We start from the raw sequence: 27,855 nt of genomic DNA, 5'->3' as shown, positions 1-27,855 counted from the left end.
CTCTTCTTTTCTCCCAAGAGCCACCAGCCTACTCACCAAACCATTACCATATTCCAACGAAGCTTCAAGTGCTCTATGCTTGTCACTACTCCTCCTCCCCTGCGCTGACGTCCTCCTCTTTAGTGTTTTCCCTTTGCTTTTTTGAAAAAAAGTCTCCCTTTAAATAAGCAGCCAATTGGATTCAAAGCGAAACCCAGAAGCTCCAAAAAACTACGTTGACACTTTGAAAACCCAAAAATTCTTATTGGAATTAAGAATCCCCCAACACAAGGAATCTTACTCTTGTCTCCAACTCTACCCAACACGCAAACCCTAAAAAGTTCAATCTCAAAACTACAAATCTTCTTACTAACCCCACCAGTCCACCACCGGTTTCTTCTGTCTGTCTCTCTCTCTCTCTCTCTCTCTCTCTCTCTCTCCACTGTGTGATACCTGTCGCATTCAATTACGACTTTCCAACACCTCTCGCTTTCTCTTTCTCTCTCTTACCTACAAAGTATTAATTAGGGTTTTCTTCTGTTGAAATGAATACTGGTTCTGGTGTAAAAGATTCTGAAGACGGGTCCACTGACACCGGTCTTGAGGTAACTAGGGTTTCTGAAAGAGTAGAAGCTGCCGACGTTGAAGTTGAGGTTGCAGACAAGAAGGAAGATCACATGGAGGAAGAATCCACAACTCCGGCGACTGTGTTTCGAATAAGACTTAAACAGCCTCGCTCGAATTTAAGGCACAAGATGAGTGTCCCGGAGCTCTGTCGGAAGTTCAGGTTAGCTTTTTGGCTCTGTGGAATTTCGAATAGTGGGAATTGGGAATGTCTTGATTATGGTTGAATTGGAGCATGAAATGATGAATTTTGGTCATTTTTGGAATTCTAATTTTCTATTTCACATTATCTTTGGAATTCATTGGGGCCCTTTTTCTAATGGCTTGTATGAGCTTTTGGCAAGTGATGCAACGGATGAAAAATTTAAACTGAAGACGTTCTTCATTCAAGTTTCCTTTTTCGTCAATTGATTGATAATGGGGAGATAATGGTTTTATTTGGTCATCTCTTAGGGATTTGCAGGGCCACTGGGTTTTGTTTGCTAATTATGTTTTTTTATCTACTTTGATGAGAATCATTTAACCTTGGTGCTAACCTTTTTATTATCTGTCATATTTGTTTGTCAGCTCTGTTGCCTGGTGTGGGAAACTGAATGCTATAGCGTGTGCGTCAGAGACTTGTGCAAGAATTCCAAGGTTCGGCTGTTGTTGGCTTGCATTAGTATCTTAAGAAGCAGTTTTTGGTCTTTGAGAATGGATGGAGTTATATTCCTATAGCATTTGTTAACTGGAAGTAGGGTTCTGTATGCACATATTACTTTTTTGACGGTATCTATGATCACTAAAACTAGGGTAAATTTTGTATTTTAGTAGAATGTTAATGAGGATGGAAGGCAGTATGATCGATAATCAAACAAAGCTTCACTAAATTGACCTTCATAGATATATGATATATCTGATATGTTAATGAAAAATCCTCCTTGTAGATCCGATAAGTACGCTTTCAATCAGTGGCTCTTAGCATGTTGTTGAGGGCTTACTAGTGGAATATATTATGGGCATGGCTCTCAGAGTTCCATGGAAATATTGTAAATCTGAAGTGAAACTAAAACAATGCAAGGAATAACACACAGATACGCACCTAGGAACCATTATGTATACGATAAGACAATCAATAATAGGTTATGAAGATCTATACCTACTGAGATCCACTGTCATGCATGTTCCAAACTATTTTATAGAAGTTATGTATGGTGATAATTTAAACATAACTTTTATTGTGCTTGTCTTCAAGGGCCACAGTGATTTGTTTTTTATTAGAGGCAAATTAAATATATTAGCTAAGAAGGAAATGTTTTTCTGCTTTGTTCACATTGTTTTAGTTTTAACATCTGATTAACAGATTCCTCTCCCCCCCACATGTTTTTATGTGTTTGTAGTTCCAATGCAAATCCACCATTTTGGATCCCCATACATATTGTGAATCCAGAACGACCAACTGAATGTGCAGTGTTCAATGTCATAGCAGGTATAGATGTTGCCACTATGTTATGGTTATGTATCAGTGTTTATTTCTATCTTAGTTAAGATGATATTACGCTTGATGTAATCAACAGTACATTAACAAAATCGCTGTACTTGCTATTGGTTTATTTGTATGATTGATGGGATCACCTAGTTTTCTACCACGTAGTTGGGTGCCCACTGCATGGACTATATTAGGTACCACGAGCCCATATAAAAGAATATGGTATGGTCTGAATTAATAAACTTGGTTGAGGTTCAATGAAACAGCTCGCATAAGTTTGTGCATTAATATTGGCTATTGTGGCTAAAATTCTTTGTTCTATCTAATATCCACACACACACACACACACACACAGCCCACCCCTTGAGGTTTACCCTATTATTAAGACCATTCCCCTTACTACTGACAATTACACTTAGGTCCACTTTTTCTAACGGTGTTAACTTTGAAGTAAAAATGACTATCTTACCCATTTGACTAAAGCACAAATAACCCACTTCAAACTAACATATATCCCTGTGACTTGTACACGAGGACCTACAACTCTCCGATCACCTAAGAAGTTGCATCTTCTGGCCACCTGAGGGACCATCTTCTCCACTCATATTTTGATTTTATGTACTGAGAAAGAATCATTCTTCCATTCCCAAGAATCTTTCCGGAAATTTACCACCCTTTGCCCAAAAACCTTCTCTCTCTTTTCCCAGAAATTCCAAGAAGAAGGAATATGGCGAATTCCGGCGAGGATGACAATGGTTAGGGGGATTTTAATGACTCATCAACCAGACTTTTCTGTTAGGGCTGAAATTCTGGTCGATCCATCCTTGGAACAGTCCATCTAATCCCGAAAATATGGCTGAAATCCACCACAGATAAAGCGGTGCCATTGGCTTGGTAATATCCTGTGGCCAGAACAGAGCAAGGTGGCTAAATAAGCATGAGATCAGGTATTCAGGTCTGCAAGTAAGGTCTGATGAATGTAACCAGCAATAGATAGGAACAAGAGATGATAGATACCGATGCAGTTTGAGACCCAACAAAGAAGAAACATGGAAGCAATATTGAAAATAACTATTAGAAAATCAAGGCTAAAATATAGCATCCGCAGGCTTTAAGAAGAGGTATTCGAACTCAGAACTGCAGAGAAAACAGAATTTCAGAACTGGACTAGAATAAGTGATTACCAGAATGGAAGAAAAAATAAATGTGCTTTACCAACAAACACTCAATCTAATGCTATCCTGCAAGACTTCAAACTCTCATTCAATTAATCAAACTATTCAATTAATCAAACTATTCAATTAATCAAACTAACTCTCTGCATGACATGGTGATTAATACACATTTTTTTTTACCACTCAAAAATTGAAATATAGGCAAGCAGGTCACACCTTCTGTTACCCATCATAATCCTTCTTCTCGTCTTGCCTTCTTCTGAGATGCGGATTGATTACCTTTGGCAAAGTGAGCAAAGATCTCTATCTACTGCAGGAGATACTTCAAGCACCCCGTCCTTTTGTTGGTTTAGAATAAAAGAAATTCTATTTCAAGTTGTGTTTGAACATCTAAAAAGAATCAATTAACAAAAACAAAATAAAAAAGAGCAACCCAGTGCACGAGGCTTCTGCTACTGCAAGGTTTGGGAGGGACGAGTGTGTACGTAGCCTTACCTCCTACTTCGCAGAAGAGGCTATTTCCAAGTTTTGAACCTGTGACCAACAGGTTGCAATAGTGAAACTTAACCGTTGTGCCATAGGTTCACCCACTACTGCAGTTGTGCTACAGAATAAATAGAAAGTATAAATTGTTTTAATCAGGGTTAGTAAAATTAGGCTCCATATCAGAATCGACAGTACCATTCGCAGGGATTCATGGAGTGATAACTATGGTCACCGGGGTGAAGCCTTCTTCGTCGGTTGTTGCCGGAGTGTAGGATCGCATTGGAGGTAAGGTTGCAGGTCGAAAGGAGTGAGGTAGAAGGACACTAATGCTGCTACACCAGTAGCAGTGCTACGGGTTGTATGTTGGTTGGGGAAGAGAAAGGGTTAGAGAAGGGTTTTGGGTTAAAATGGTATAATCGGCAGTTCACTAAATTAGCAGGGTAATTTGGTCTTTAAAAAGTTTAGGTCAGTTGACGTCATTACTTAACAGATCTTCACTAAGTGTGACTGTAGGGGAGGTAAGTGTAATTGCCTGTAGTAAGGGGGATTGTCTTAATAATAGGGTAAACCTTAGGCGGTGGGCCCGTAATCCTCTCCCCCCCCAAAAAAAAAAAAAAAAAAAAGAAAAAAAAGAAGAAAAAAGAGCGGGTTGTCAATAGTGTGAGGAGAATCACTTTTACATTGAATGATTGATGAACCCTATTGAGATTAAGGCATCTGCAAAGGAGTAGACTGGTGATTGATTTTTGCCTACATGAGTAGGTTGGTAGAGAGGACTAACACTTTGGATTTGACGAAACTGTCACAATTCTTACTGTTGACTTGAAATTTTTGTTCTTAGCTTTGAAGAGCCCGACTACTAAACACCAAAAACCTTCTTCATGGCTTTGAGAGAGTTCAATCAATGAACACCAGATACTTTCTCATTTACTTTCAGAGCCATCTAGTACTTGAGGGGCTTGTGAGGCCAGTAAAATGGTCTTCTTGAGAGGCTTTATTCTCACTATTTCCAACAGATTACTGGAGTTCTTCATTGACACCCTGGATATGTATTTGGAGCCTTTCACCCACAGGAAATCAAGGATTTAGGGATTGGGATTCAGGATAGCATTGACCAACCCACACAAGGGATCATCCAACTATTGAACGTCATCTGTTCCTAATTAAAATAAGCAATAATTGGTCAATCTTAAAAATAATCACGTTTTGGATTTCTTGACACCACATTACATCACACGGGCTTACGGAAGACCATATTATAATTTAGACACCAAGACTTTAGCTTGATACAAATTGAATTTGCTTAAAATAATTTGATGAGTAGATCCCAGGATTGATCCCTTTTCAGATTGTTTCTCTCACAAGTTTTGAATTATTTTGTTTCTATTGTGAACATTTATGATTTTTTTTTTGGTTGAGATGAACATATAGGAATATAGGATCCATAGTTGTCGATTAGGCGTCCAAGCGGTTTTCCTGGGGCTTAGGCAACAATCGTCTTTTTGCATTGCATGTCGCTTTGTGTTTTGGCACTTATTTATGCCAAATATCATTTATTCCATTTACTAAAAATATTATTCGTAAATAAGCAAATAATCCCTATTTGATTCCAATAAAAATAGTTTAAAAATCAAATTCCGAAAGGATAAAAAGTCAACCCCCCAGTCCAAGAATAAAAACTGGATTTTGGTTATAGGGACGATTTTCAACTTTTAAATGCTGAGATTGTTCTTAATTATGAAAATTTTATAAATCCTATCAAGTTAAAGCATTGCTAAAAACCAGAAGTCCGGTAAAAGAATCTTTTGTTTTGATATCCATAAATTATTTTCATTCAGGCGATTTTAACAGTATTCGCGCACTTTAAAATAAGTTTGATTGGAGCATAATTTTGTCATTACAACTCGGATTTAAGTAAGCTTAGATATGTTGGAAAGCTGGTTTTATGTTATACTTAATACAAAAAGTCTCATGTAAAAAATAAAATCATTTGACTAGTTAAACTTATTATAAAACAAGAGCATTTTTCTAAATATTGATTTTTCATGACTTAATGTGACTTAGTGTTGATTTTTTATGATTTGATGTGGCATAATGTTGGTTTTTTTTTTTTTTTTTTAATGATACAAGGTATATGTAGCTTACTAAATTTTGATAGAAAATGGGGAAAATAAAAAATAACACTTGGTCACCTTGTTTGCCTTAAGGCGCGCACCTTATCGCTTAAGCGCTTAGATAGCTGTCCGACGCCTTGGTTCGCCTTGGTGCCATGACAACAATGATAGGATCACTGTTTTGTTTGTGATGATACAGTCGGATATGCTGAAAATTTATAGGAAACATGTTTATAAGTCTTAAAAATTTAATGGGAATGAATCAGTGGTGTAAGGAAGCTTGTGATTGATACTGAAGGCACAATCTTAGTTGCGACCACATAGTCTCTTACTGCAATTTTTCGTAATTGTGTAAGTAGCTAATCATGAGTCAAACTGCAATTTGTGCTGCTTCTAGCTGTCGTAGAAATTTGCAATTTATTCTCTAATCATGCATCTTCTGATGCTGTCAATAATAGCTTTCCAGATGAGCCTGGCTAAGCTTGATGGGACTAGGGATTCTGTATTTTCTGGATTCGACCTCTTTGTGTAGCATCAATTTTGTTTCGTATTTGCTACCTGGTTGACTTTCTTCTTTTGGAGCTGGGTGCATGAGGCTACCATCACTGCGGGGTCTGGGGAGGGTCATAATGTAAACAGCCTTACCCCGCTTCGCGGAGTGGCTGTTTCCCGTCTCAAACCCGTGACCACTAGGTCGCAATGGAGCAACATTACCATTGTGCTGAGGTCTGCCCTCTTGTTTCTCATTTTTTTAATAGACTTGTTTTTTATTTGGCAAGAGAAGGAAGCTATAAGTTCCTGTTTGATCTGCTGTGGCTCCTCTTTATTTTCATTGTAACCTTCATTTTCTACCTATTTGTGGTGGTTAAGACCAAGTTTCTAAATCTTAGTTTTGAGGCTGGTTTCAACCCTGGCCAAAATCGAGATTTCAGTTGAAACCTGGTATTTTTCTGGGCGAAACTCGAAATGTCGTGGGCTGTTAATTGGTTGAAACTGTGCTTGCCGAATTGGTTGGAACTCGTTTGAAACCTGGTATGAAACAGTTTTGACTCATGGTTTGGTACCGGTAACTGTCGAAAGTGGTCAGTCAATTTCGACCGATATAAAGAACCATGGTTAAGGCTGACTTTTCAAATGTTGAACTGGCTAAATGAACGCACATCAGTTAGTTTTTAAATGTAGACAGCAGCTGATCCCTAGACATGAGTGATTCCTTATTGACAATATAGCCCATATCTCACGTTCCTCTTGCATGGGAAGGAAGGACTTTGACCTTTCGATGACATGTTCCAATGACATCAGTCTTATATTGTATTTAAGTGGCCATTATAGTGCTTTACATTATGTTTGTTTATTTGGTTATAGAAGCATGAAGGTTTAATAGGTTAATTATCTGTACGGTAATATCTTCATAGTTATCAATTATTTGGCATATTTGTGTTATTACTTCTTTCACATTTTTAGATCTAGTGATCAGTAGCATCAATTATTTGTGACAGATTCTCCGCGTGACTCAGTTCAGTTTATCGAGTGGTCTCCCATTTCTTGTCCTCGTGCTTTACTGATAGCTAATTTTTATGGGAGGATAACTATCTGGACTCAGCCTTCTCAAGTAAGTTGTTGCAGGCCAGCCAACTTCTTACCCCCTCTTCTTTTTCTTTCAACTTTTTTTGTCAGACTATCCTCTGGCATGTGTGTTAGCAAACTCTTTAGTAGTACTTCCATTTTACTGAAGAATGGGTTTTTAAATATCCAATGCCATGGTTTGTTTCCCTTCCTGCATGCTTTATTTCCTTACTAAATGTCTGGACTTTTTCAGGGGCCTGCCAATTTAGTGAGAGATGCTAGTTGCTGGCAATGTGAATATCAGTGGCATCAGGATATTGCAGTTATTACAAAATGGTTATCAGGGACGTCTTTGGTATGTTACTTATATTCTCTTCTGTAACTTTGCTTTTGACAAAGCTTCTATTTGATGTATCTATAATGCATTTCTGATGATGCAGAATTATTTTTATTTTACTTCTATACAATACAAAAAATATTCCATTATCATTTCATTATAAAAGGAAAAACATAACACTAAAATCTAAAAAAAGAAAGTTGAAATCCAACTATCCCTCCAAAGAAGTCAATCATGATCAGATTTCATCATTTCTGCCCTAATTATAAAATCATTTACTTAAAATGATGTTTGGCATAAATAAGAGCCAGATATGTAATAAAATGGAATAAAAACATAAAAAAAAAAAATTAAACCAGCGCTTTGCACTAAGGTGGTGGTCTCCTAGACCACAAAAACAATGCTTGGACGCCTTGACAAGTATGGTTCACAGATATCCTCCCTTAATCCCTTTCTATTACTCTGTTTTCAGTTTATTACATGCCTTGTTTTTCCAAATTAACGTTCACAGTCCCGTAACAGTGTGTTATTTATTATTCTTTCTCTATTTTCTTCTGTTTTTATGAACCATTTTCAAGCATAACTTATTCCACATCACCTTCGCTTATCAAGCCTACCTTGGAAAATCCATAAGCCTTGGCTGTGCTGTACAATTGATGTGATTTTTTCCATGTAAGCAAGGGTGCGGGGAGTTGTCTTTATCTATGTTTTGTGATTAATGAGATGTAAGCTTTACATTTTTGCTGATTTAAATAAAAATATTGTCAAGAGTAATACATGTGTGCGAGTTGTAATAAGTAGAAGACGATAAAAATGATCCACATATAGTCTGAGGACTGTTGGGCCACCTCGCGAAAATGGGCACCTAAAGGTGATGTATTTTCACGTAGGCACGCATCCAGTCAGACCGCACTTAGGCCTATGTTGCCTAGCCATTCCTGGAATGTCTATTCACAGAGGTGGCACCGGCCTGCATGGGCAACACTGTCTAGGGTTTGAGGATGAATGTAGGTTCTTGTTGGTGGAGTATCAGAATCATTGGAGATGTAGATGTATATTCTTGCCTGTTTCTTTATGTTGCTCTAGATGTGTGTAATGGAAAATGCTTACTCTATATTGTGTATCCTTTTTGTATATATTGAGACTTGAGATATAAAAGTTCTTTTGTTGCTGATTGGTAAAAAGGAAGAAAAAAGGAAACCAGAAGAAGCCCATTAACTGCCAGTTCCATTAATCTGACTGGTTGAAATTATAGATGGTAAGGAGTTTCCTCATAAATTTTGATCCTGAATTCGTGATCAAGTGGCTGGAAATGTGTGATCAGATGATTTGGTGACTGCTGTCTGCATTTTTTTTTTGTTTCAACCCTGTCCTTTGAGCTTCTTCTTTTGATTTCTTAAAGCTAGGGATAAAGTTCGCATCGGAGGCATGATCCCCACTATCCCTTGGCATTTCCATTATGTGTATTCAGAGTATATACAGTTCCATGCTTTGGCCAGCTAAATGAATAGCCTCTATGGATTCTAGTTTATCTTACTACTATGTATTGATCTTCGCTGCCAGTGACCAAAATGATGTGCATTACATGTCTTATTTGTTCACAAAATTTGTCATGTCATATATTTAATTACTTGTGCTTGGTGTGTATATATATATATATATTTTTTTTGAGGGTGGGGTGGTGGGTTGTGTATGCTCCCAAATTGTAGTTCTACTTTTTCTGGTGATTTGCAGCTATCCCTGATTCTTTGTCTTTCAGGTATAGAATCTAACTAGTCTGGTTCTGTTTATTTTTCTTTCGATTGCAGTATAGGTGGTTTTCCTCGAATTCTAGTGGTACTGGGAACTCAAAAACAGCTTTTGAGGAAAAGTTTCTTCCTCAGCAGCCTCAAGCTTCAGGTTTGTTTATTGCCTGCTTCTTCTTTCTAACAACTTGGATAGGGTTTCGAAAACCAGCAGACAACCAGAATCACAGGGATAAAAAAATCAACCAGATTTGAGAGAATTCTATATCAGAATATTAGAGAGTCTGATTTGGCCAATATGCGGGTCGAATTCAGTGTATGCCAGCGCATGTCAGCACTTTCCATCCCGAAGAATGAGACAGCTACCAGTCTTAAGATCAGGAAGAAGGAAGAGATATCAAAATTGATATCTTCTGAAATATTGAGGATGCTGCAGCAGTTTGGTTTCACCTCGCCATGGTGTGAGTGGATCAGGGCTTGTGTATCCACGATTTCATACTCAAATCTTATCTACCCCTATGGTGACTTTCCGTATTTGTAGGAAGAGTAAAATATTAGGGCAATCCATTGGCTAGATAACCAGCTATTCAGGAATCTCACTGGAACTAGGACAACTCAAGAACCAGAAATTGATGGCTGAATTCTCATGTTTCAGATCAGCAATGAATAATGACAAGAGTAATGAATAAGTAGTGGAAAATTAGCAATAACAAAAGAATAGTGTTCTGAAATTAGAAGTTGAAATCAGAAACCACAATTAAAGTCTTTAAGAAATCATACTAGGAATAGGAGACTTGGAAATCGATGGCAAGTTGATATTTCGATAACAGAAGCAGGCTCAGAACTTAACGATATCCATAACTGAAATCACAACTTAAAAATTGGATTCCAAACTAAAGATTTTAGAAGTCACACTTGAAGCAGGGATATTGAAATTCGAATAAGATTTTGATTTCAGAAACAGCACTTGAAGAACTTGGAAGAAGGGATGATTGACATTAAAAGAATAAAAATAAAAATAGAATCAGAAAACAGAATAGAAAGATGATGTGGATCCGGGTTCCAAGAGATTGAAATCGGATCGCTTATGGGCCCACAATTAACAAATAATTCAATTTAAACAAACCAGTGGCAGTAATGTAAATTAAGGCACAACTTAAAAACCCCCTTTTGAGTGAAATAGCTGAATGAGGACAGATCTGGAATTAATCCCAAAGAAAACTCAGTTCTGGAATTAATTTGGTGTTTCTAATAAAGAGTGGTAGAATTGTAATTATAAGTCACCAAGCTAGTAAATGGCACACAAGGAATAATGTGATGAGGGAGGGGTATTCTGGAATTAGAAATAAAGATAGGGACTATAGAAGATAATGGATTAAGAGAGGGGCAGTATTGGAAACAGCCAATTTAAAAGGGAAAAATCTCACTTTTTGAAGGTTGTCTTCAACCTTCAGCAACGTACAGAACCAGCGAACATTGGGACGACCTCAGATTAAGAGAGCTTCTTCAGTAGGCCTCAGTTTAGCCTGAAACTTCCAGCGAAGGGTCACAGCATCAGGTCTTCCATAAATCCAGCACCAGAGAATCTCGGTGGCCCAGATCTGATGTGTTTGAGTCTGCAACTAGATCTGACAATGGAAAAACTCAGATCTCGGTCTGGGTTTGATTTATCACCACAAAAACCAAGTTTTGGAAGGGCTTCTCTTGGGTTTGTGTTGCCTACTGGTAGGGAACTCTCTACCAAAGTCTCAGCCCAAATAGCTTAAAGGAGAAGGAGATCGATCCTCTAAACTATGGCTGCAACTGTCGTGCAGAACAGGGTAAGGGAAAAAACCAGAAAATAATAGAGAGGAAATAGGAGAAGGGAAAAAGAAGAGATTAACAGATTTTAGAGAGGGAGAAAGAGGGATCAGCAGTCATGGATTCAAACCCAAATTCTTCAACTTCATTCAATTAGTCAAAAATCTAAAACTGAACTTCTCCATCGTTTACATTTCTGATATAAAGGAAAAAAATAAAAAAATTAATGGCAACTAACTTAAAATGGAAATTAATCTAAAATTAGAAGCTAGCTAATTTAAAAAGAAATTATTTTTAAAACAAAAGAAAATCAAATTAAAAGATTTTTTTTCCTAAGTCCATCGCGCAACTGCATCAAAAGAACTAGAGAAGTGCAGGATAGAAAAAGGTAAAGATCTGACCTTTGAAACTGGTAGAAAAAGAAGATAAAGGAGATAGAAGATATGTAATTCAGAAATCCCACCTGAATCACTTCCTTGGAGTCACCACCAAGGTCACCTGGAATCGACTCCAGACTCTACTATTGAATCATCACAGCAGAAAAGCTCTGAATCCCACCGAACCAGCAGAGCAACAACCCTTTATTTTTTAAATTTGTGTGCCTGAATGGTGGTTATTTATATCTTATATATGTATATATAGCTCTCAACATATGACTCCTAACATGACTAGAAATAGCTTTATATATATATATATATATATAGCTCTCAAAATATGACTCCTAACATGACTAGAAATAGCTTAAACCAACTAGTAATTAAACTGGCCTACTTAATTGACCAATAAAAACTTAACACAACTCCTATTCTAGCTAGGACTCCAACTTATTTTAAATAATGAAGTAAATCCTGTGTTGCTGAGTCCTACCCTTATTTTAGGCCCGTTGAAGTGGCCTATTACAATGAAAACCCATTAGACCAAAGGCCCAACATATATAGAACCTAACCCAATGCTTATTTCTGCTAAAATAAGCCAATTTATTTGATTTTCCTGTATCATATCTTCTGCAGTGTTGTGGGGAATTTAGATGAAAGAATAATAAGGGCTTTTGACTTTTGCTGAAGAGCAGTCATCAGGTTTTAATTTTTACTGAATATGTAGAGATATCTGCTCCCAAATGATGGAACAGACATAGGACAATTTTTTATGCCACCTCAATCTTATTTGGTGATGAATTTCCATTCTTTTTGATGCCCCCTTTTTTTTGGACAGGTAAGCCTCAAGGAGGATGAAACTTATGACCTCCTAATTGTGAGGTGTCAGTCCTCGCCAACTGAGCTACCTCTTGGGGTTTCCCTTATTTTTTTGGGATCTGTTAATGGAATTAAAGGACATTCTTGCATATAAGAGAGAAATAAAGTTTTAATTTGGAATAAAGGGCTCTCATATTTTATTTTATTTTATTTTATTTTTATTTTATTTTTTATTTTTAATTTGGAATAAAGTGCTCTCATATTGTCAACAAAGGTCCCAGCAATCCCCAAACCAGGGAGTGAAGGTTCTGTTGGGTGAGATGGTTGTATAGGTGTCTGGGAGTTTTTATATGAAACCAAATGGATGCATTGTGATTTTGAGAAATTTGGATATGCTTCAATTGCCACTGCTGTGTATAATATAAAGTTAGGGTATTTATGGTGGAGATCGGAGTGATTCTTACCTTTCTAATTGTAGAGCCTTTTCTGCCAAATATGATTTCTTAATCTCACTAATCTAGTGTTTTAGCACCACATCTATTTGTTTATTAATTAATTTGAAAAGATTAGGTAAATTGTATTGATGTATGTCAAAATATAGCATCCTACATTTATGGCATCCTAATTTGTGATTCTGTGGATATGTTGACTAGTTCTCTGTTTTGTTTTTTGGCCAGACCATCTTATTTTTTTATGCTTTTCAGTTGAATATTAGGTTCAGTCTGTTGACCCATAGATCTGATGTGGTTTTTGTGGTTTGTCTCAGCTAGGTGGCCAAATTTTCTTTGTGTTTGCTCTGTTTTCTCATCGGGCTCTGTCCAGCTTCACTGGTCGCAATGGCCCCCCTCACAGAGTGGCGAACAGTCGAAGTGGTTTTCTACAAGCAAAGGACTATTGGGAGCTGGGCCTAGTGGTATAATGGCTGCCGATGCCATCATAACTGAAGCAGGCACAATGCATGTAGCTGGTGTTCCAATTGTAAACCCATCTACTGTAGTTGTTTGGGAAGTTACACCTGGTCCTGGCAATGGTTTTCAGGCGTCTGCAAAGACTAGTACCAGTAATGTTGTCCCACCTTCATTAAACCCTCCTTGCTGGGCTGGTTTTGCCCCTCTGGCTGCATATTTATTCAGTTGGCAAGAGTATTTGGCATCTGAAGGGAAGCGAGGAAATAAACAGACGGATCAAGAGTCAAGTGAGACATTGTCACTCCATTGTTCACCAGTGTCAAATTTTTCTGCATATGTAAGCCCTGAAGCAGCAGCTCAATCAACAGCCACCACCACATGGGGTTCTGGAGTTACTGCAGTTGCATTTGATCCATCCCGGGGAGGGTCTGTTATAGTTGTTGTAATCGTTGAAGGTACTTTCATTCTGATTTGTAGTTGGAGCTGATTAATTTTTGGTTATTTGTCGAGTATAAAGTGCTACTTCTTCCTCCATCCTACTTGGTTGTTTTGCTTTAGTCATTTCTTCTAAATTGCTCCTTACAGTTAATTTCATGGCTAGGACGGATTTGTGATAGCTGTTGACCTTTGTTTCTTGGGTTGATGGTGATCCCCCCACCCCACACCCCCCCACAAAAAAGAAAAAAAAAGAAAAAAAAAAGAGTTTTTTTACGGAGGAGATTAGGTATGCCGCTGGCTTTCCTGGAGGTAGCAACTCAACCAATGGGAGGGTTGAGATGGGAGGGGCATAGGGGGACTTTTCCAAGGGGAGGAGGAGAGAGTTAGACACAGATCTGGGTATAATGGTGGCATACCCAGCCTTTTCCCTTTTTTTAATAGGTAAATAAAAGTAGTCATCTGTAATTTTATTCATATTTGGGGTTCTCTTAATTATAGACATTTAATCCTGCATCTGCTCTTCTGTATTTTATGATGCTATGATTGGAAATAACAATCACATTTTGTTTTTGCAGGGCAGTACATGTCACCTTATGATCCTGATGAGGGTCCATCAATCACAGGATGGAGAGTGCAATGTTGGGAATCATCTCTTCAACCTGTTGTCCTCCATCCTATATTTGGGAACCCCACATCTAGTTTTGGAGGGCAGGCACCGATGCAGACAGTTTGGTTGACTAGGGTAAACAAAAGCATTCCTCCAACGAGTGACTTCAAAATTTCACTAGCAGCTGCTGCGGCAGGACCGATATCTGATCGGCGTAATGCATCAGATTCAAGTACTGAGAAGGCAAACAGAGTCAGTTTTGACCCCTTCAATCTTCCAAGCGATGTTAGAACTCTGGCTCGTATTGTTTATTCTCCTCATGGTGGTGAGGTTGCTGTTGCTTTTCTTCGGGGTGGGGTCCACATATTTTCTGGTGCAACTTTTGCACAAGCTGATAGCTTCATTGTTAATGTTGGTTCGGCCATTCCTGCACCTGCTTTCTCTTCAACTAGCTGCTGCTTGGCTTCTGTTTGGCATGAAAACAACAAGGATCACACTATATTGAAGATTATGCGTGTTCTTCATCCTGCAATTTCTGGAAGTCAGGTGAAAGTAAAAGCAACATGGGAACGTGCTATTGCAGACAGGTACAGAAGAAGTAATCTGAATGTCATGGTTTTGTTTTGTTATACCACATGTAGGTGCTTAATGATGATGGCTCTGGTTGAGCAGGTTTTGGTGGAGTCTTTTGGTTGGAGTTGATTGGTGGGATGCTGTCGGCTGTACACAAAGTGCTGCAGAGGATAGCATTGGTAAGAAAAGTTTAGTTTTTGGCTGTAAGAGGTGACTAGTGAGTGTTGCAAGACTGATATGTGTTTTAATTAGCGTCTCTTAAGAAAAACTGGAGTTTTCTTGGAGTGCTTGTCCTGAATTTGATTCTTGGAACTTGCTATATGTTCTCAGTCAGCACCTTTCAACACACAAATAGAATTGTAAACTTTCCAGGTCATTGAGGTGTTGCCTTAGTAAACAAGAGTTTGTCTTCCGAAAAAAAAAAAAAAGCGGAAAAAGGATATTTGAAGATTTTAAAGTACTTTCCAACCAATTGCTTAAAAGAGCCTGTTTTGTAAAGAATCTTGAATTTTTTTCCTCTCTTGGGGTGGTGGGGTGAGCTTGGAAAAGCAAGAAACTTATGGTTAGTATTTAGTTGGGTGAGTAGAGAGCTACAATTGGTTTTGCACCTATTATTATGGTATCAAACTTTACAAATTTATCACCTTAGTGAGTAGGAATCTTCAAATGCTATTTTCCTATGTAACAAGCACTTCTATGCCTTTTGAAAGACGTCGCCTAGGCATCCACGCTACTTTTTGGTGTCACATTGCATCCAGGCCCCTTCCAACGCATTGGGTCACTATGACAACTATGATAAAGGTGTGTGCCCCTTGTTCCGAATGTGCTGGCAATCATCCCCTCCATTGGTGGGGACACTCAGAATGCTTCCTATGAACATTTTAGAAGGTTCTTTCATTTGTGGAATTCTACCATATCAGGAATGGATGCTATTGTAGCCTAATGTGGTTATCAAGCCAAGTGCTGTATCAGGCACATAGTTACCACACACCAGAGAAGGACGTGAAAGTGTTGTAAGGCCTAAAATTCCTTACAATGAAAGTAAGAAGTAGATGAGATGTTACGGAAGTGAATGAGAAACATGTGGAAACCTTTTAGGAGAGCAAAGGGGAAGCATTTAGAGAAGTGAAAAGAAAATGACTAATAAGTGGTCAGAGAAGCGGAAGGAAAATGAAGTAGATGTGGAAGAAGCAATTAATAAAGCACCTACTTATGAAGCGATGATATTCATATATTAATCCGGGCTATTTGAGAGTCTGGGAGAATATAACTAATAGCAGAACTGTAAAATGAGGAGGCTAATAATGCCCCATACAAAACGGTTCATTTTGCTTGATTTATGATGTATAAAACCCTATTTGGCATGAAAATGGTTTCACATTTATTTATCGTCAATGATATAGTAGATCTGCAGACGTTTCTCCATCATTTTTTTCTATGCTTCTCAAACACTATTGGTTCAGCCAATCAACTGTTTATGGACCAGATCTGATTCTTTTCCCATAATTTATGGAAAATGAATCCGGTTCATTTCCTGATGTAACCATGGTTGGTCATCCTGTATCAGAGTTGGGTACTGAAACCTACACCTGTTTGAGGCAGATCTTGTTTTGGTACCTGAGCCAGATCTAAACGCAATTCATGGCTGTGTTGCTGTATGATAATGAATGAATTATTCTTTGACAAGTTTTTTACTGCCTACCATTATATGTTTCGGTCTTACCATCTTTTGAGACTTTATTTCAGAAAATTGTCTTTGTTCTCTCTATACTTCATCACTCTCTCATCAACTTAAGTTCATTCTGAAAATTTCTTTTCTTATATCTCTAGTTTGTATGTGTGTTAGCAGGTAACATGGGACAATTTTCCTAGACTTGGTCATCTGGATCACTTTACCATATGAGAACACACTTTGTTCATCCACCTCAGCCACCTATTTGATTAGGATATCTATTTTCATATTGGCCCAAGTAATTACATCCCTTGTGATATAAGCATTCGCAATTCCAATTTTTTATTTAAAAAAAGGTTCATAAAATGGAGTGTCTTTTCTTAATGAATGAGCATGTGTTTGGCTAGTAGCGGCCTCATAGGTTTGTGAGTCTCTGGTTCTGTATGGTGTGGTTTGCATGCTTACCTTCATTTTTTCTGATTCTGTTTCTTTTGTCCTTGATTTAGTGGTTCATTTTGGTGACTTTATTTTTTATTTTTTCAGTGTCACTGAACAGTGTGATTGCAGTGTTGGATGCGGATTTCCATTCTCTCCCCACTGCTCAGCATAGGCAACAGCATGGTCCTGTATGATTCCGTTGGCTTTTAATATTTACTTTTCTTTTTTGTTCTGTAGTAGCTTGTACTGAAAAATTAGCTTATTATGGGATATTTGGCTCTATTAGTTTTGTTTGATTATGGAGACTGGTGCAGAGGATTGCTCCTTTTGAAGGATTCTTTCCTCAGAAAATCATGCAACCCTCTGTCGACCCTTTGGGTTTCTATGGAAGGATTTTTTTTTGTTTTTTCAAAAACCTTTTATTTTAAATTTTTCTTTGGAGGTGATGGAGGAGGTGGTGAAGGAATCTGTTTTGTATTGTGAAACTGTATGTCCACTGGTTTCATGGATCTGAGTTCTGATATTTATCAAACGGGCATCTGCCATATGTCTTGGTCTTCTTTGTCCTCTATTATCCTTGCATCACACCTTTTTTCCTGGCAAATATGTTCAAGTTTATATATATATATATTTGAGATCACAATTTCAGAGGTCAACTGTATATACTAGAATGGGACCTTTTTATTTTGATTTTTTACAATTGGACATCCTTTTATACTTGCTGCTTTTTCATGTGTTGTACTGAAACCCTGTTGTTTCATGCAGTCTCTAGATAGGATAAAGTGCAGGCTACTGGAAGGTACAAATGCTCAAGAGGTTAGGGCATTAGTGCTGGATATGCAAGCGAGGTTGTTGCTGGATATGCTGGGTAAAGGAATTGAATCAGCTCTTATAAATCCTGCAACTCTAGTAAATGAACCTTGGCAGGCGTCTGGTTGGACACTCCAAGGGATTGACGCTGATGCAATGACTGTTGAACCAGCACTAGTTTCAAGTATCCAGGTTGTGTTTTGATTCTTCTATTGAATTTTTCCTTGAGTATTTTTTTTAAAGTTCTATTGGTATTTTGAAGAGTTAGCGACCTAAATCTGTCTAATTTGGGGTCCACACATTGACTTTTTCAGTTTGCCTTAGTTGTTTCATAGTGATTCTGATATAGCAGCGCTACGATGGATCGACCCAAACCCGCTTCAGAACCGAAACCAAGATACAGATTCAATTTGGGATCAAGGTTACTGATTTGGGTTCAAGGTTATTAGAATATTCTAGGATTTTATTTTAGGTAGTTTTTAGATGGGTAAGAAGTTTCCAATTTGAGTCCTCCTTTGTTTCTAATTTTGTTAGTCTAGGTTTTAGGAGATTTTATTTCTATTTCAATCTTAGACTTTAATTAGGATGCTTTAATTCAGTTTACTTTAAGTTAGCATGTAACCATGTTATGAATAATTAATTGATAGAAGAATGAATTGAGCTAAAAGCCTGTGTGACTGCCTTCCTTCCCCTACTCCTTTCCTTCTCTCTCTTGATCTGTGAAATCTCTCCCTTATTTCCTTCTTTTCCAGCAAGACAACCCCCCTTTTCTTCTTCTTCTTCCCTGTGATCTCTCTATTCCCCCTCTATCCTTCTTTCCCTCTCTATTTCTTCTTAGTCTTCTTTTCTGGTTCTCTTCCAACAATCTTTGTTCTGGAAACCCATTGCAGCTTATCCCCTCCCCCCTAATAATCTGTTATCTGTTCTTTACTATTCTGTTTCGTTTTCTGCAGCAGTCCACCTACATAGGGTTGCTGAAACTCTTCCAACAAGATTCTATTCAACCTCTGATTTAGGTCGAAGAAAACCAACATAGGGGCGACCCTAATCCCTGAAGCTTTACTCGGAAATCCCTTTCAGTTGGGCTATCGAAGCCTGCAACTGGGCTACAACTGCACCCAGCGCTAGGTTCCATTTTGATTGTAATTCCTATTAAGGCCTATCAGCCCTAGTCCTAGTCTTAGTCTATTTCAATTCCTAGTTGTAGTAGCAGTGTCTAGTCCTCTTTGGAAACTAGCTCGTAGTCTGAGTATGATTGTAAATTTCACTCTATAAATAGAGAGGCATATGTACCATTGTTTCTCAGATTTGACTAAAGAAAGTTTGCAGTCAATTGCTTAGAGCAGCTGAGATAGCTGTGGGTGAGAAGCTCAGGCTGAGATAGCCACTCCTCCCCCACTTTCCCTTTTATATTTCTTCTTATTTACTGAAGTCGATTGCCTATCTCTGTTCACTGCTGCTGCCAATATTAATCCAATCGAAATCAGACCTGTTCATTGAAGATCGACCAGCAAGAACACTAATCTCCTGAAGCCAATCGATCTCCAGAAGCTCCTCAACTTGAAGTCGATTCTGTCCAGCATTAATAGGGTCGGTTCTACATCCTTAGTGGACCACTCGGTCCACCTTAGACGGCTGCTTGAAGTTACCAGCTGCTGGTTCTTGAAGAAATCCTCAGATTCTCTCTCCTAGGTTTGAATTTCAAGAAAGTGTATCTCAACAACCAACCCTTAGAAGTCTCTCAAAGTTTTTAGGTTTTTGTACCCTCCCTAGGGACTGTCTACAGCCAAGAGTGCAGCTCATTCTGAGCTCTCCAGTGGCAACTGTCCCATTCTCTCTCTGGGCCTGCACAGGTGAGTTTCTCTCTCCTGGCCAATTGTCATCTTTTGGGGATTTTCTTTTGTTGGTTTGATTTTCTCCTGCTTGGTTTATTTCTAGATTTTGTTTCTTTTGTCTAAAGCATCTTGATTGTAATCTAGTATTGGGTTCGTATTTGTATTGTTTGGGGTTATACTTATGGGGGTTAGCTTCTTGTAATCTATACCTACATTAGTGCTGCTTTTGAATGCTGCATTAGGCTTGGGGCTTAGCTCACTGTACATACTGACATGGATGGTCCAGCCCTAACCAGACCCAGTATGAGATTCTTCTGGGAGTGCTCAACCTGAGCCATGTATAAGTATAATTTACCGTTGCTAGCAACATTAGGTAAGGTTGACTTGGATTGGGTTGGGATGTCTGGTCAGGCTTGGGTTGCAATATAAATAAAGAAGATGATGTGTGTATAGAAATCAATATTAATGGTCTTTTGTGTTTCGTGTTCTTTTTTATTTTTGATTATTTATACTCACAAAGAATACTCATACGATCTTAACAAGGACAACGATGTGGGTGTCATTACTCGGTTTAAACAAAGCTTTGAAAAACAAAGTGCTCTTGTTACATTGCCCATCCCACTAAGCTTAAATAATTTATATTATATTCTAATGCACTATGTAAGGGCGGGCCTTGGTGCAACGGTAAGGCTGCTCTGTTGCACCCTGGTGGTCACAGGTTCAACAAGGAAAAAGCCTCTCCACAAAAAGTGGGGGTAAGGCTGCGTAGATATGCCCCTCCCTGCACCCAGCAGTAGTGGGAGCCTTGTGTACTGGGTACGCCCTTTTATTCTTGTGCACTATGTACAGAGACTATGTAATGTGTGCCATTGGGCTTTGGCTGGATTAGTTTTTCTTCAAGGTTCTCAACAGCGGTGCCGGTCCTAAAGGTTAGAATGGTTGGTCAGGTTTATTGTTATTTGTGAGTTAAGATGTCTCACCAGGCTGGTTGGATTTCAAGGAATCCAGCACAGAGTTGGGGAGCTGGTTGGGACAGAATTAACTCATGACTTTTGACCCATCCAAAGACTTTTAGATGCATTACCCATGCGAGGGCTGGAGTCAGCTAAGTGTCTCCTTCAGGTCCATCCAGCATACATGCATTCCTTCATATTGAGGGCCATTGCTTGGTGCAATGGTGCAAAATGCTGGCTGCTGGCATCAAGAGACTGGTTCAAGTCTGAAGGTACCACTTCATGCAAATGTGCAGAAGGTTAGGGGGTTAGGAGGTTAGGACTGACTCCAGTCCACCCCTCCTTGGACCCTGTGAAAGCAGGACTATTATTGGGTCAAGAACCCTTATCAAATCCATCATAGTAGCCTGAGATTGAAAGATATTTTAAAATTTTGTCTTATGTTGCAGGCATATGTTGATGCTGTACTAGATCTTGCTTCACACTTCATCACACGTTTACGGCGTTATGCAAGCTTTTGTCGTACGTTGGCAAGTCATGCTGTAGGAGCATCTGCTGGCACAGGCAGTAACCGGAGTATGGTTGCTAGCCCAACACATAATTCAGCGTCTCCATCAACAAGTCAGGGTAAGTATGAACCTGTCTTTTGATTTTGTTCATGAGCAAAAGTTCTCGTGATTGGAAACTTTTTCCTTTGGTGGGTTTTGAGGACAAAGCAGCACACCCACCCACCCCCCCCCCCCCCCCCAAAAAAAAAAAAAAAAACCACACACACACACACACACACACACACACACACACACAAAAAGTGATCCTCGAATCCACCTCTGGTTTGCTAGGTCAGGCAGTGAAAACTGCATGATTAAGGATGGCCAGTTGAAACGAGCTTATTCATTCTCACAACCTTGGGGGGTGGGGGGGAGTTCTTAGATATGAGTTTGACCATTATACCATTTTTTGAGTGGATAAATCTTGGGATCATTAACTAGAAAGAAGTCTGTAATTGTGGTTTTTTTCAATCCATCATCAAACCCCCTCCCTAATTGGTTGGTGATAAGGCTATTTACATATTAACAATCCGATGAAAGTATGCCCTCTACTAAATAATACATTACTCTAATCGCCACATTCTTAGTGAGGAATGCTTTAATTATCCAATCAAGGAATCCGGTGGGTGGGATGTTCAAATGGAGTACTTTCTGTTTTATTTAATGATTCCCGGTAATTGCTGAGGATTTGCTGCCTTGGTTTCAAATTTTGGTCCACAGGTTCTGTGGATGACTGTTAGTAATGATTTGAAGTAAAGGCCTCGAAGGGACTCAAAGCTTGAGAAAGAAAGGCAGGAGTCTCAGGCTGGCTAGAATTTTCTTCACCAATAACATCTCAAAACAAAAACTCTCTCGATGTCAGGAGTCTTGGATCCGGGTTTTTCTGCAGAATAACCATAGCAAAATTTCACTTTCCCTCCTCCTTTCTTGAAGGCTAACTAGTTTTATTCAAAGAAACATAAAGGTTAGAAGGCGGAACAGTGAAACACAATGTACAACAACAGCAGCTAGCCCACAGAGGGAACACCCTAACCCAAATCCATAAGAAAAAGAACAGGGTCCTCTCTTATTATACACATCCCCCATAAAATGGACCAAAATGCCCAAATAGTGTGATTGTCTTGCCATCCCAACTTTTTGATGAGGCACTAGTGGAATGAAATATTTCTCTGAAGTGCTTAGATCTTGCCCTCATTTTCAGATGAGTATCTCCATGGTGCTGAATGCTTTGAGGATAGACATCCAAGTAACTACTGCAGAGTCCCCCTCAATGATCAACTGCTTATCTTTGCGACTAGATGCCAAGCCAAGGCCCTTTTTAACCGCTTTCAGCTCTTCTATCATGAAGTCAAGGCACCATAGGCCCTAAGTAGGACAGAATAATTGACCCCTCATGGTCCTGAAATATGCCACCAATCCCTGCTGGACTGGGATTCCTCATTTTGATTTGATGGCTATCAGAGGAGTCCACTGATCTACCTGTCCAGCAACAATTGGATCTGATCTAACAATGAGGCTTCACTCCCTCTTTTACCATGACAAAGGAAATGCCACAAAAATATTGAAGCTCTTACCCATTACCTTCTCACATATATGTGGTATTGATATACCTTGGTATATACTGCTGCTGTCTCTCCTCCAAATATTCCAAATATCTCCATTGGAGTATATCTTAATAAAAGCTTGCCTTTTCAGGGGGTGGACTTAGCATATTGGGTTCCTCATAATGTCATCACATTGAATGTTGATAGCAGCTCCTTCAGCAACCAGGTTTAGCTGGTATTGGTGGTGTGTTAAAAATACAAATGAGGGACCATTATTTTATTTTTTGTGATTCAATTGGCACAACGGTATGACTTATGGTTGAGTTGAATGCATTTACCAATAATATGGGGATTGCAATTTATAACGCCAGGATTTTTAGGTGATTCATCTACAGTGATTAGAATAGATGTTTGAATTCCCTGCTGGTGGACCCTGGATATATATGCACTTGATCAGGAAGGCCAGCGCCCTTCAAGGACAAGGGGATTTTCCTTCTCTTGGAGAATGATATCTGCCAATTCCATTGCTGACGACTCACTTTTTCTCTTTGTTTTTTTTTTTTTTTGTGGGGAGGGGTCTGTTCATAGGGATTCTTTATACATGTGTGCTTATCCGGTTGTCTAGACCCTTTAGTGGGTCTGAGGCTTCAGGCTGCCTTGTTGCTGTTGTATACTAGTTTTTATGTGCTTGGCCCTTCTAGAGGTTGAGTACCAAAACTGCTTAAGTTCAAGAGTGTCAAATGCAAATGGCCAACAGACCCAAAACATAATGGTACTGTGAAGCTGAATTTTCTACTTCTCTATATACCTCATAGAGCTGAGCAAGTCTTATTTTCTTTTCGTTGTTGTTAAATGATGTTACTGCAATTATGTTTGCAGGTGGTCAAAGTGGAACAGCAAATTCCACTGGCAGCTCCCAGATGCAAGCTTGGGTGCAAGGCGCTATTGCTAAAATTAGTGGCACTGCTGATGGAGTTTCCTATTCAACACCAAATCCTATTAGTGGTCCACCTCCATTTACACCAATTAGTATTAATACAGGGACCTTTCCAGGGACACCTGCTGTCAGGCTAATTGGAGACTGCCATTTTCTACATAGATTATGCCAGCTTTTGCTTTTCTGTTTTTTCTTTCGGCGTAGACAGCCCCGCTATAGTGGTGCTGCACAGAGAAACCCGGACTCTAATTCACAGAAACCCCAGCCTACTGCTCCTGGGGAAGTGGAGGAGATGAACTCTGTTTCGGCAAGACCAGCGTCGAGTGGACAGATTGCTACTGGAGCAAAAGAAAGAACAGGTTCTGGAAATGCTGGTCAGGGATACACATTTGAGGAGGTAAACAAGTGACATTTCCTCTCTTTAATTTTCTCTGAGCACTCTATACTTGTTGGGCTTACAGAAAAAAAAGTTAATGAAAAAGCTTATTTCTATTCATTTAGTTTATTTGAGCTTTTTAGAATTTTGGTCTTCAGTTTCTGGAATTTCTTTGATTTAGCATTAACTGTATGTAGACAACCATTGACAACTGAAAACAGATAGAGATCATTATGGTAGTTTTTTTTTGTTATAGAGTGAACTGTGGAGTTAACAGCTCTCAGGATCTTTGTTACTATCTTGCAGGTAAAAGTCCTTTTCCTCATACTGATGGATCTCTGTCGGCGAACAGCAGGTTTGGCGCACCCACTGCCAGTTTCTCAGGTTGGGGGTGGCAATATCCAAATCCGCTTGCATTATATTGATGGGAACTACACCGTCTTACCAGAAGTTGTAGAAGCATCCCTTGGTCCACATATGCAGGTATTTATACTTGTCTAATTGTGAAGATTGGTAGCCAAGAGAGAAATATGTCATCTATGGTATTAACCTAGCTTTGGTCCATTATTTGAGAAAGGCTCCACCATGGATAAGTGGCTCAGACCTTTTGGCTTCTAATAAGTCAAGGATGGATATGTCTTCACTGTACCATGCAGGTTGCTAAATGCTAACATCCGGGGGTTTGGGGGAAGAAGGGGGGCTGTTGAATTTACTGGCAAAGAAACTCTTTTTTTTTTTTTTTTTTTTGGGGAGGGGGGGGTGTGTTGTCACTGTTCCATGTCAGGGTCATGGAGTTTAGCTTACCTTTGCAGCTGTGTCATGGCAGCTGCATGGGCAGGAAGGCAATTTCCCTTGAAATCATGTTCTGACCCTAGTTGTCTAATATTTCCTTGAAACCTGATGAGTAATTTTTTTTTTTTATTATCCTGGAATATTTCTCATGACGCAGAATATGCCGCGTCCTCGAGGTGCGGATGCTGCTGGTTTGTTGCTTCGTGAGTTAGAACTACACCCTCCAGCTGAAGAATGGCATAGACGTAATATGTTTGGTGGTCCATGGTCTGATCCTGAGGATTTGGGTGCTGTGGATGACACTTGCAAACTGAGCAATTCTTCTGATCTGTTTGAGTTTAGTTCATCCGAAGATTGTGAGAGTTATTATGAAGCCCATGGCCTCTGGCCTAGGAAGCGCAGACTGTCGGAAAGAGATGCAGCTTTTGGCTTGAAAACTTCTGTGGGACTAGGAACATATCTTGGAATTATGGGATCACGAAGAGATGTTGTCACAGCCGTATGGAAAGCCGGTCTTGAAGGGGTTTGGTACAAGGTTTGATCCATGCTCTATTTGTATTGTTTCAAATTTGATACAATAAGGATATATATTCAGTGGTATAGTTGGTAAAAGTATATATGGGTAAATGTATCTGTGACTTTCTGAGTAATTTTCGAAGATATATGCAAATAGATTTCATGTCCTAGGTTGTCCACCAATTGCTGCCCAAGGTCCTCCCTATTTATGCCTTCAGATCCCTTGCTTGTGGAGGAACAATGAAATATAAAAAACAACCAATGTCCAAACAGGATCTATTTCTATCTTCCCTTTTTATCTTCAAGACATATTGTAGTTCTTTCTTTCCCGTTGGGTTTAGGTTCATTATAATTAATTCCTTTGAAGAAGACTGCATACTAGACAATTTGGTAAACACATTTTTTTTTTGGGTAAGAAAGTAAACACAAATTTGATTTAACTAGAAAGTATCCAAGGTAAAATTTATGATAATGGGGAAATCTTGTGTCTTGTGCTGTAGACAGTGAGGGATGAACTAGATGTTAGGTTTCCATCTAGGGAATCTCCAAGTCAGAAGCTTAACTTATTCTGAGGGCTATAAAAATCAATTGACTAAAGTCTTTCCAATGAAAAGGGTTCTGATGAATATTTTTGAAAAGTCTTTTGGATGAAAAGGGTTCTGATGAATATTTTTGAAAAGAGAGTTGTAGATTGGATGATTTGGAAAGGCTTTAAGTTTCAAGATAAGGAATCCAGGAGGGATACTTAAACTGATACAACTATCCGGTATTTTGTTGGTGTATCTCCAGTTTATGTGGAAATTTCCTTCAGATTATGCAAATTGAATCTGCTTTGATATTTGATGCCAAGTCTCGAACACTTGGTAATAGTTGGTTTTACGTGATTTTTTGTATTTGCTAAATCGGGGAAAAATCTTGGATGCTGAGTGTACTCCAGAATTTGGGTAAGCCTCCTGGTTTGGGAGGCTCTCAGCTTCTGGTTTACTTGTACGATGGCCTGTCATTCAGATGCTGTTCAACAGGCCCACTCGGGAAATCCTGGAGAACTAGTTCTAAATTGCCATGGCATTAGAGATGGTAACTCCTGAAACAAGGTTGTGTATTTGACCCTGGAAGAGATGCCATGTCTTGGTGGCATATGGAGACCTCTAGTCATCTACTGGATCATTGTTGTAGGATGCCTTTGCTACACCAATTCAATTATCTGCATTTTTGTTTTGGTTCTAATTATTGAGCTGAACTAAGTACCCAGTAACCTGCTACATTGCATGACTTTGTTAGGGCATTGTTTTCTTCCGTTGTCATCATTTATTATTTTCTTGGTTTATTTCCATGTATTCTCAAGTATTTATAAATAATTTTGTTGATGCAGTGCATAAGATGTTTGCGGCAAACTTCAGCATTTGCTTCACCTGGAAATAGCAACTCTCCTAACCAGAATGATCGGGAGGCATGGTGGATAAGCCGCTGGTCGTATGGTTGCCCGATGTGTGGTGGAACATGGGTTCGAGTTGTATAGATAACTACATGCACTGATTAAGCCACAGGGTGAATATTTAGAACTTTTTCAACTTTTCTTCTGAGTGGAAGGCCCAACTCTTACCATGGTATAACCAATGATGAGCACGTTATTACACATGTAGGGGAAATAGGTTAAGTGTGATCTTCCTTTGTGAAATTGGTCATGGTATGATGATTGGAACCACTCTACGAGGGAGCATAATGGCTGTGGCCCTGTGGTTCACCAGATTTTGTCCTTTTGCCCTAATAACTGGGTGGGCTGACTGCTGACATGGATAATCCCTAACTGCCAAATCTGGATTGGTTTGTTAATTTGATTTTCCCATCGTTTCCTAGTTTTCTTCTGACAAATAAGGGAGCCACTTGTCTTACCATGTTAAGCTTTTAACCAAGAATGCCTTTGTGAATCTGTAGTGCACCAAAGTCTTGTTTGTTCTTCAATGCTATGCTGCTAATGAGATTCTTATGCCTAATTGCAGATCAATTCTCCATCAAATATTTCATGAGACTTGGCCTGAGGATGGTTCTTACAGGTTACCTTCTGGATGGTTGCCGATCCAAGTTACTTCAAAATCCTGGGCATTATCATGATGGAACAATGCATTCGCCACATGGGGAGATCAAATGCAAGAATTGTTGGATCAGAAATGTTTCACAATGTTTGAGATCGAAGTCTGAACATGAGCCCAGCTTGCATTTGCTCATTAGATTGGTGTTTGTTGTTGCCTGCCTGATCCTCACAAGGCTTTCTTTTTAAGCTGTTGCCACTCCATGTACATAGTTGTCAAGGCATCACCTAAGCGTCTAAACTCTTTCTTATGATCAAGGTGATAACATGACATGTTGTATAATTCATCATTGTAAATATTGCTATCCAACAAGCATGAAAGTTTTGAACTA

The 27,855-nt window shown here is 38.9% G+C and overlaps 1 protein-coding gene across 2 annotated transcripts; it reads left to right on the top strand.

The window, feature by feature from the left end:
- On the top strand, positions 1-27,855 carry LOC122092695 (mediator of RNA polymerase II transcription subunit 16). Of its 2 annotated transcripts, none has more exons than XR_006144266.1 (17): positions 1-766; positions 1,171-1,239; positions 1,983-2,071; positions 7,346-7,458; positions 7,666-7,767; positions 9,558-9,648; positions 13,254-13,850; positions 14,409-15,027; positions 15,113-15,192; positions 17,229-17,311; positions 17,889-18,125; positions 21,171-21,348; positions 23,693-24,147; positions 24,433-24,609; positions 25,076-25,453; positions 26,807-27,041; positions 27,435-27,855. XR_006144266.1 is itself a non-coding variant. In XM_042662932.1 (17 exons), the coding sequence occupies exons 1-16, from the start codon at positions 525-527 to the stop codon at positions 26,951-26,953; spliced, it is 3,657 nt and encodes a 1,218-aa protein (XP_042518866.1). In that variant the 5' UTR covers positions 2-524; the 3' UTR covers positions 26,954-26,982; positions 27,435-27,855. The 2 variants fall into 2 exon arrangements, 1 of the variants encoding a protein (XP_042518866.1); XM_042662932.1 differs by having other exon boundaries at positions 2-766; positions 26,807-26,982.

Source organism: Macadamia integrifolia, chromosome 11 (genome assembly GCF_013358625.1).
Source record: "Macadamia integrifolia cultivar HAES 741 chromosome 11, SCU_Mint_v3, whole genome shotgun sequence".
NCBI classification, from domain to species: Eukaryota; Viridiplantae; Streptophyta; class Magnoliopsida; order Proteales; family Proteaceae; genus Macadamia; species Macadamia integrifolia.
This window is presented reverse-complemented; position numbering and strand designations above follow the sequence as displayed.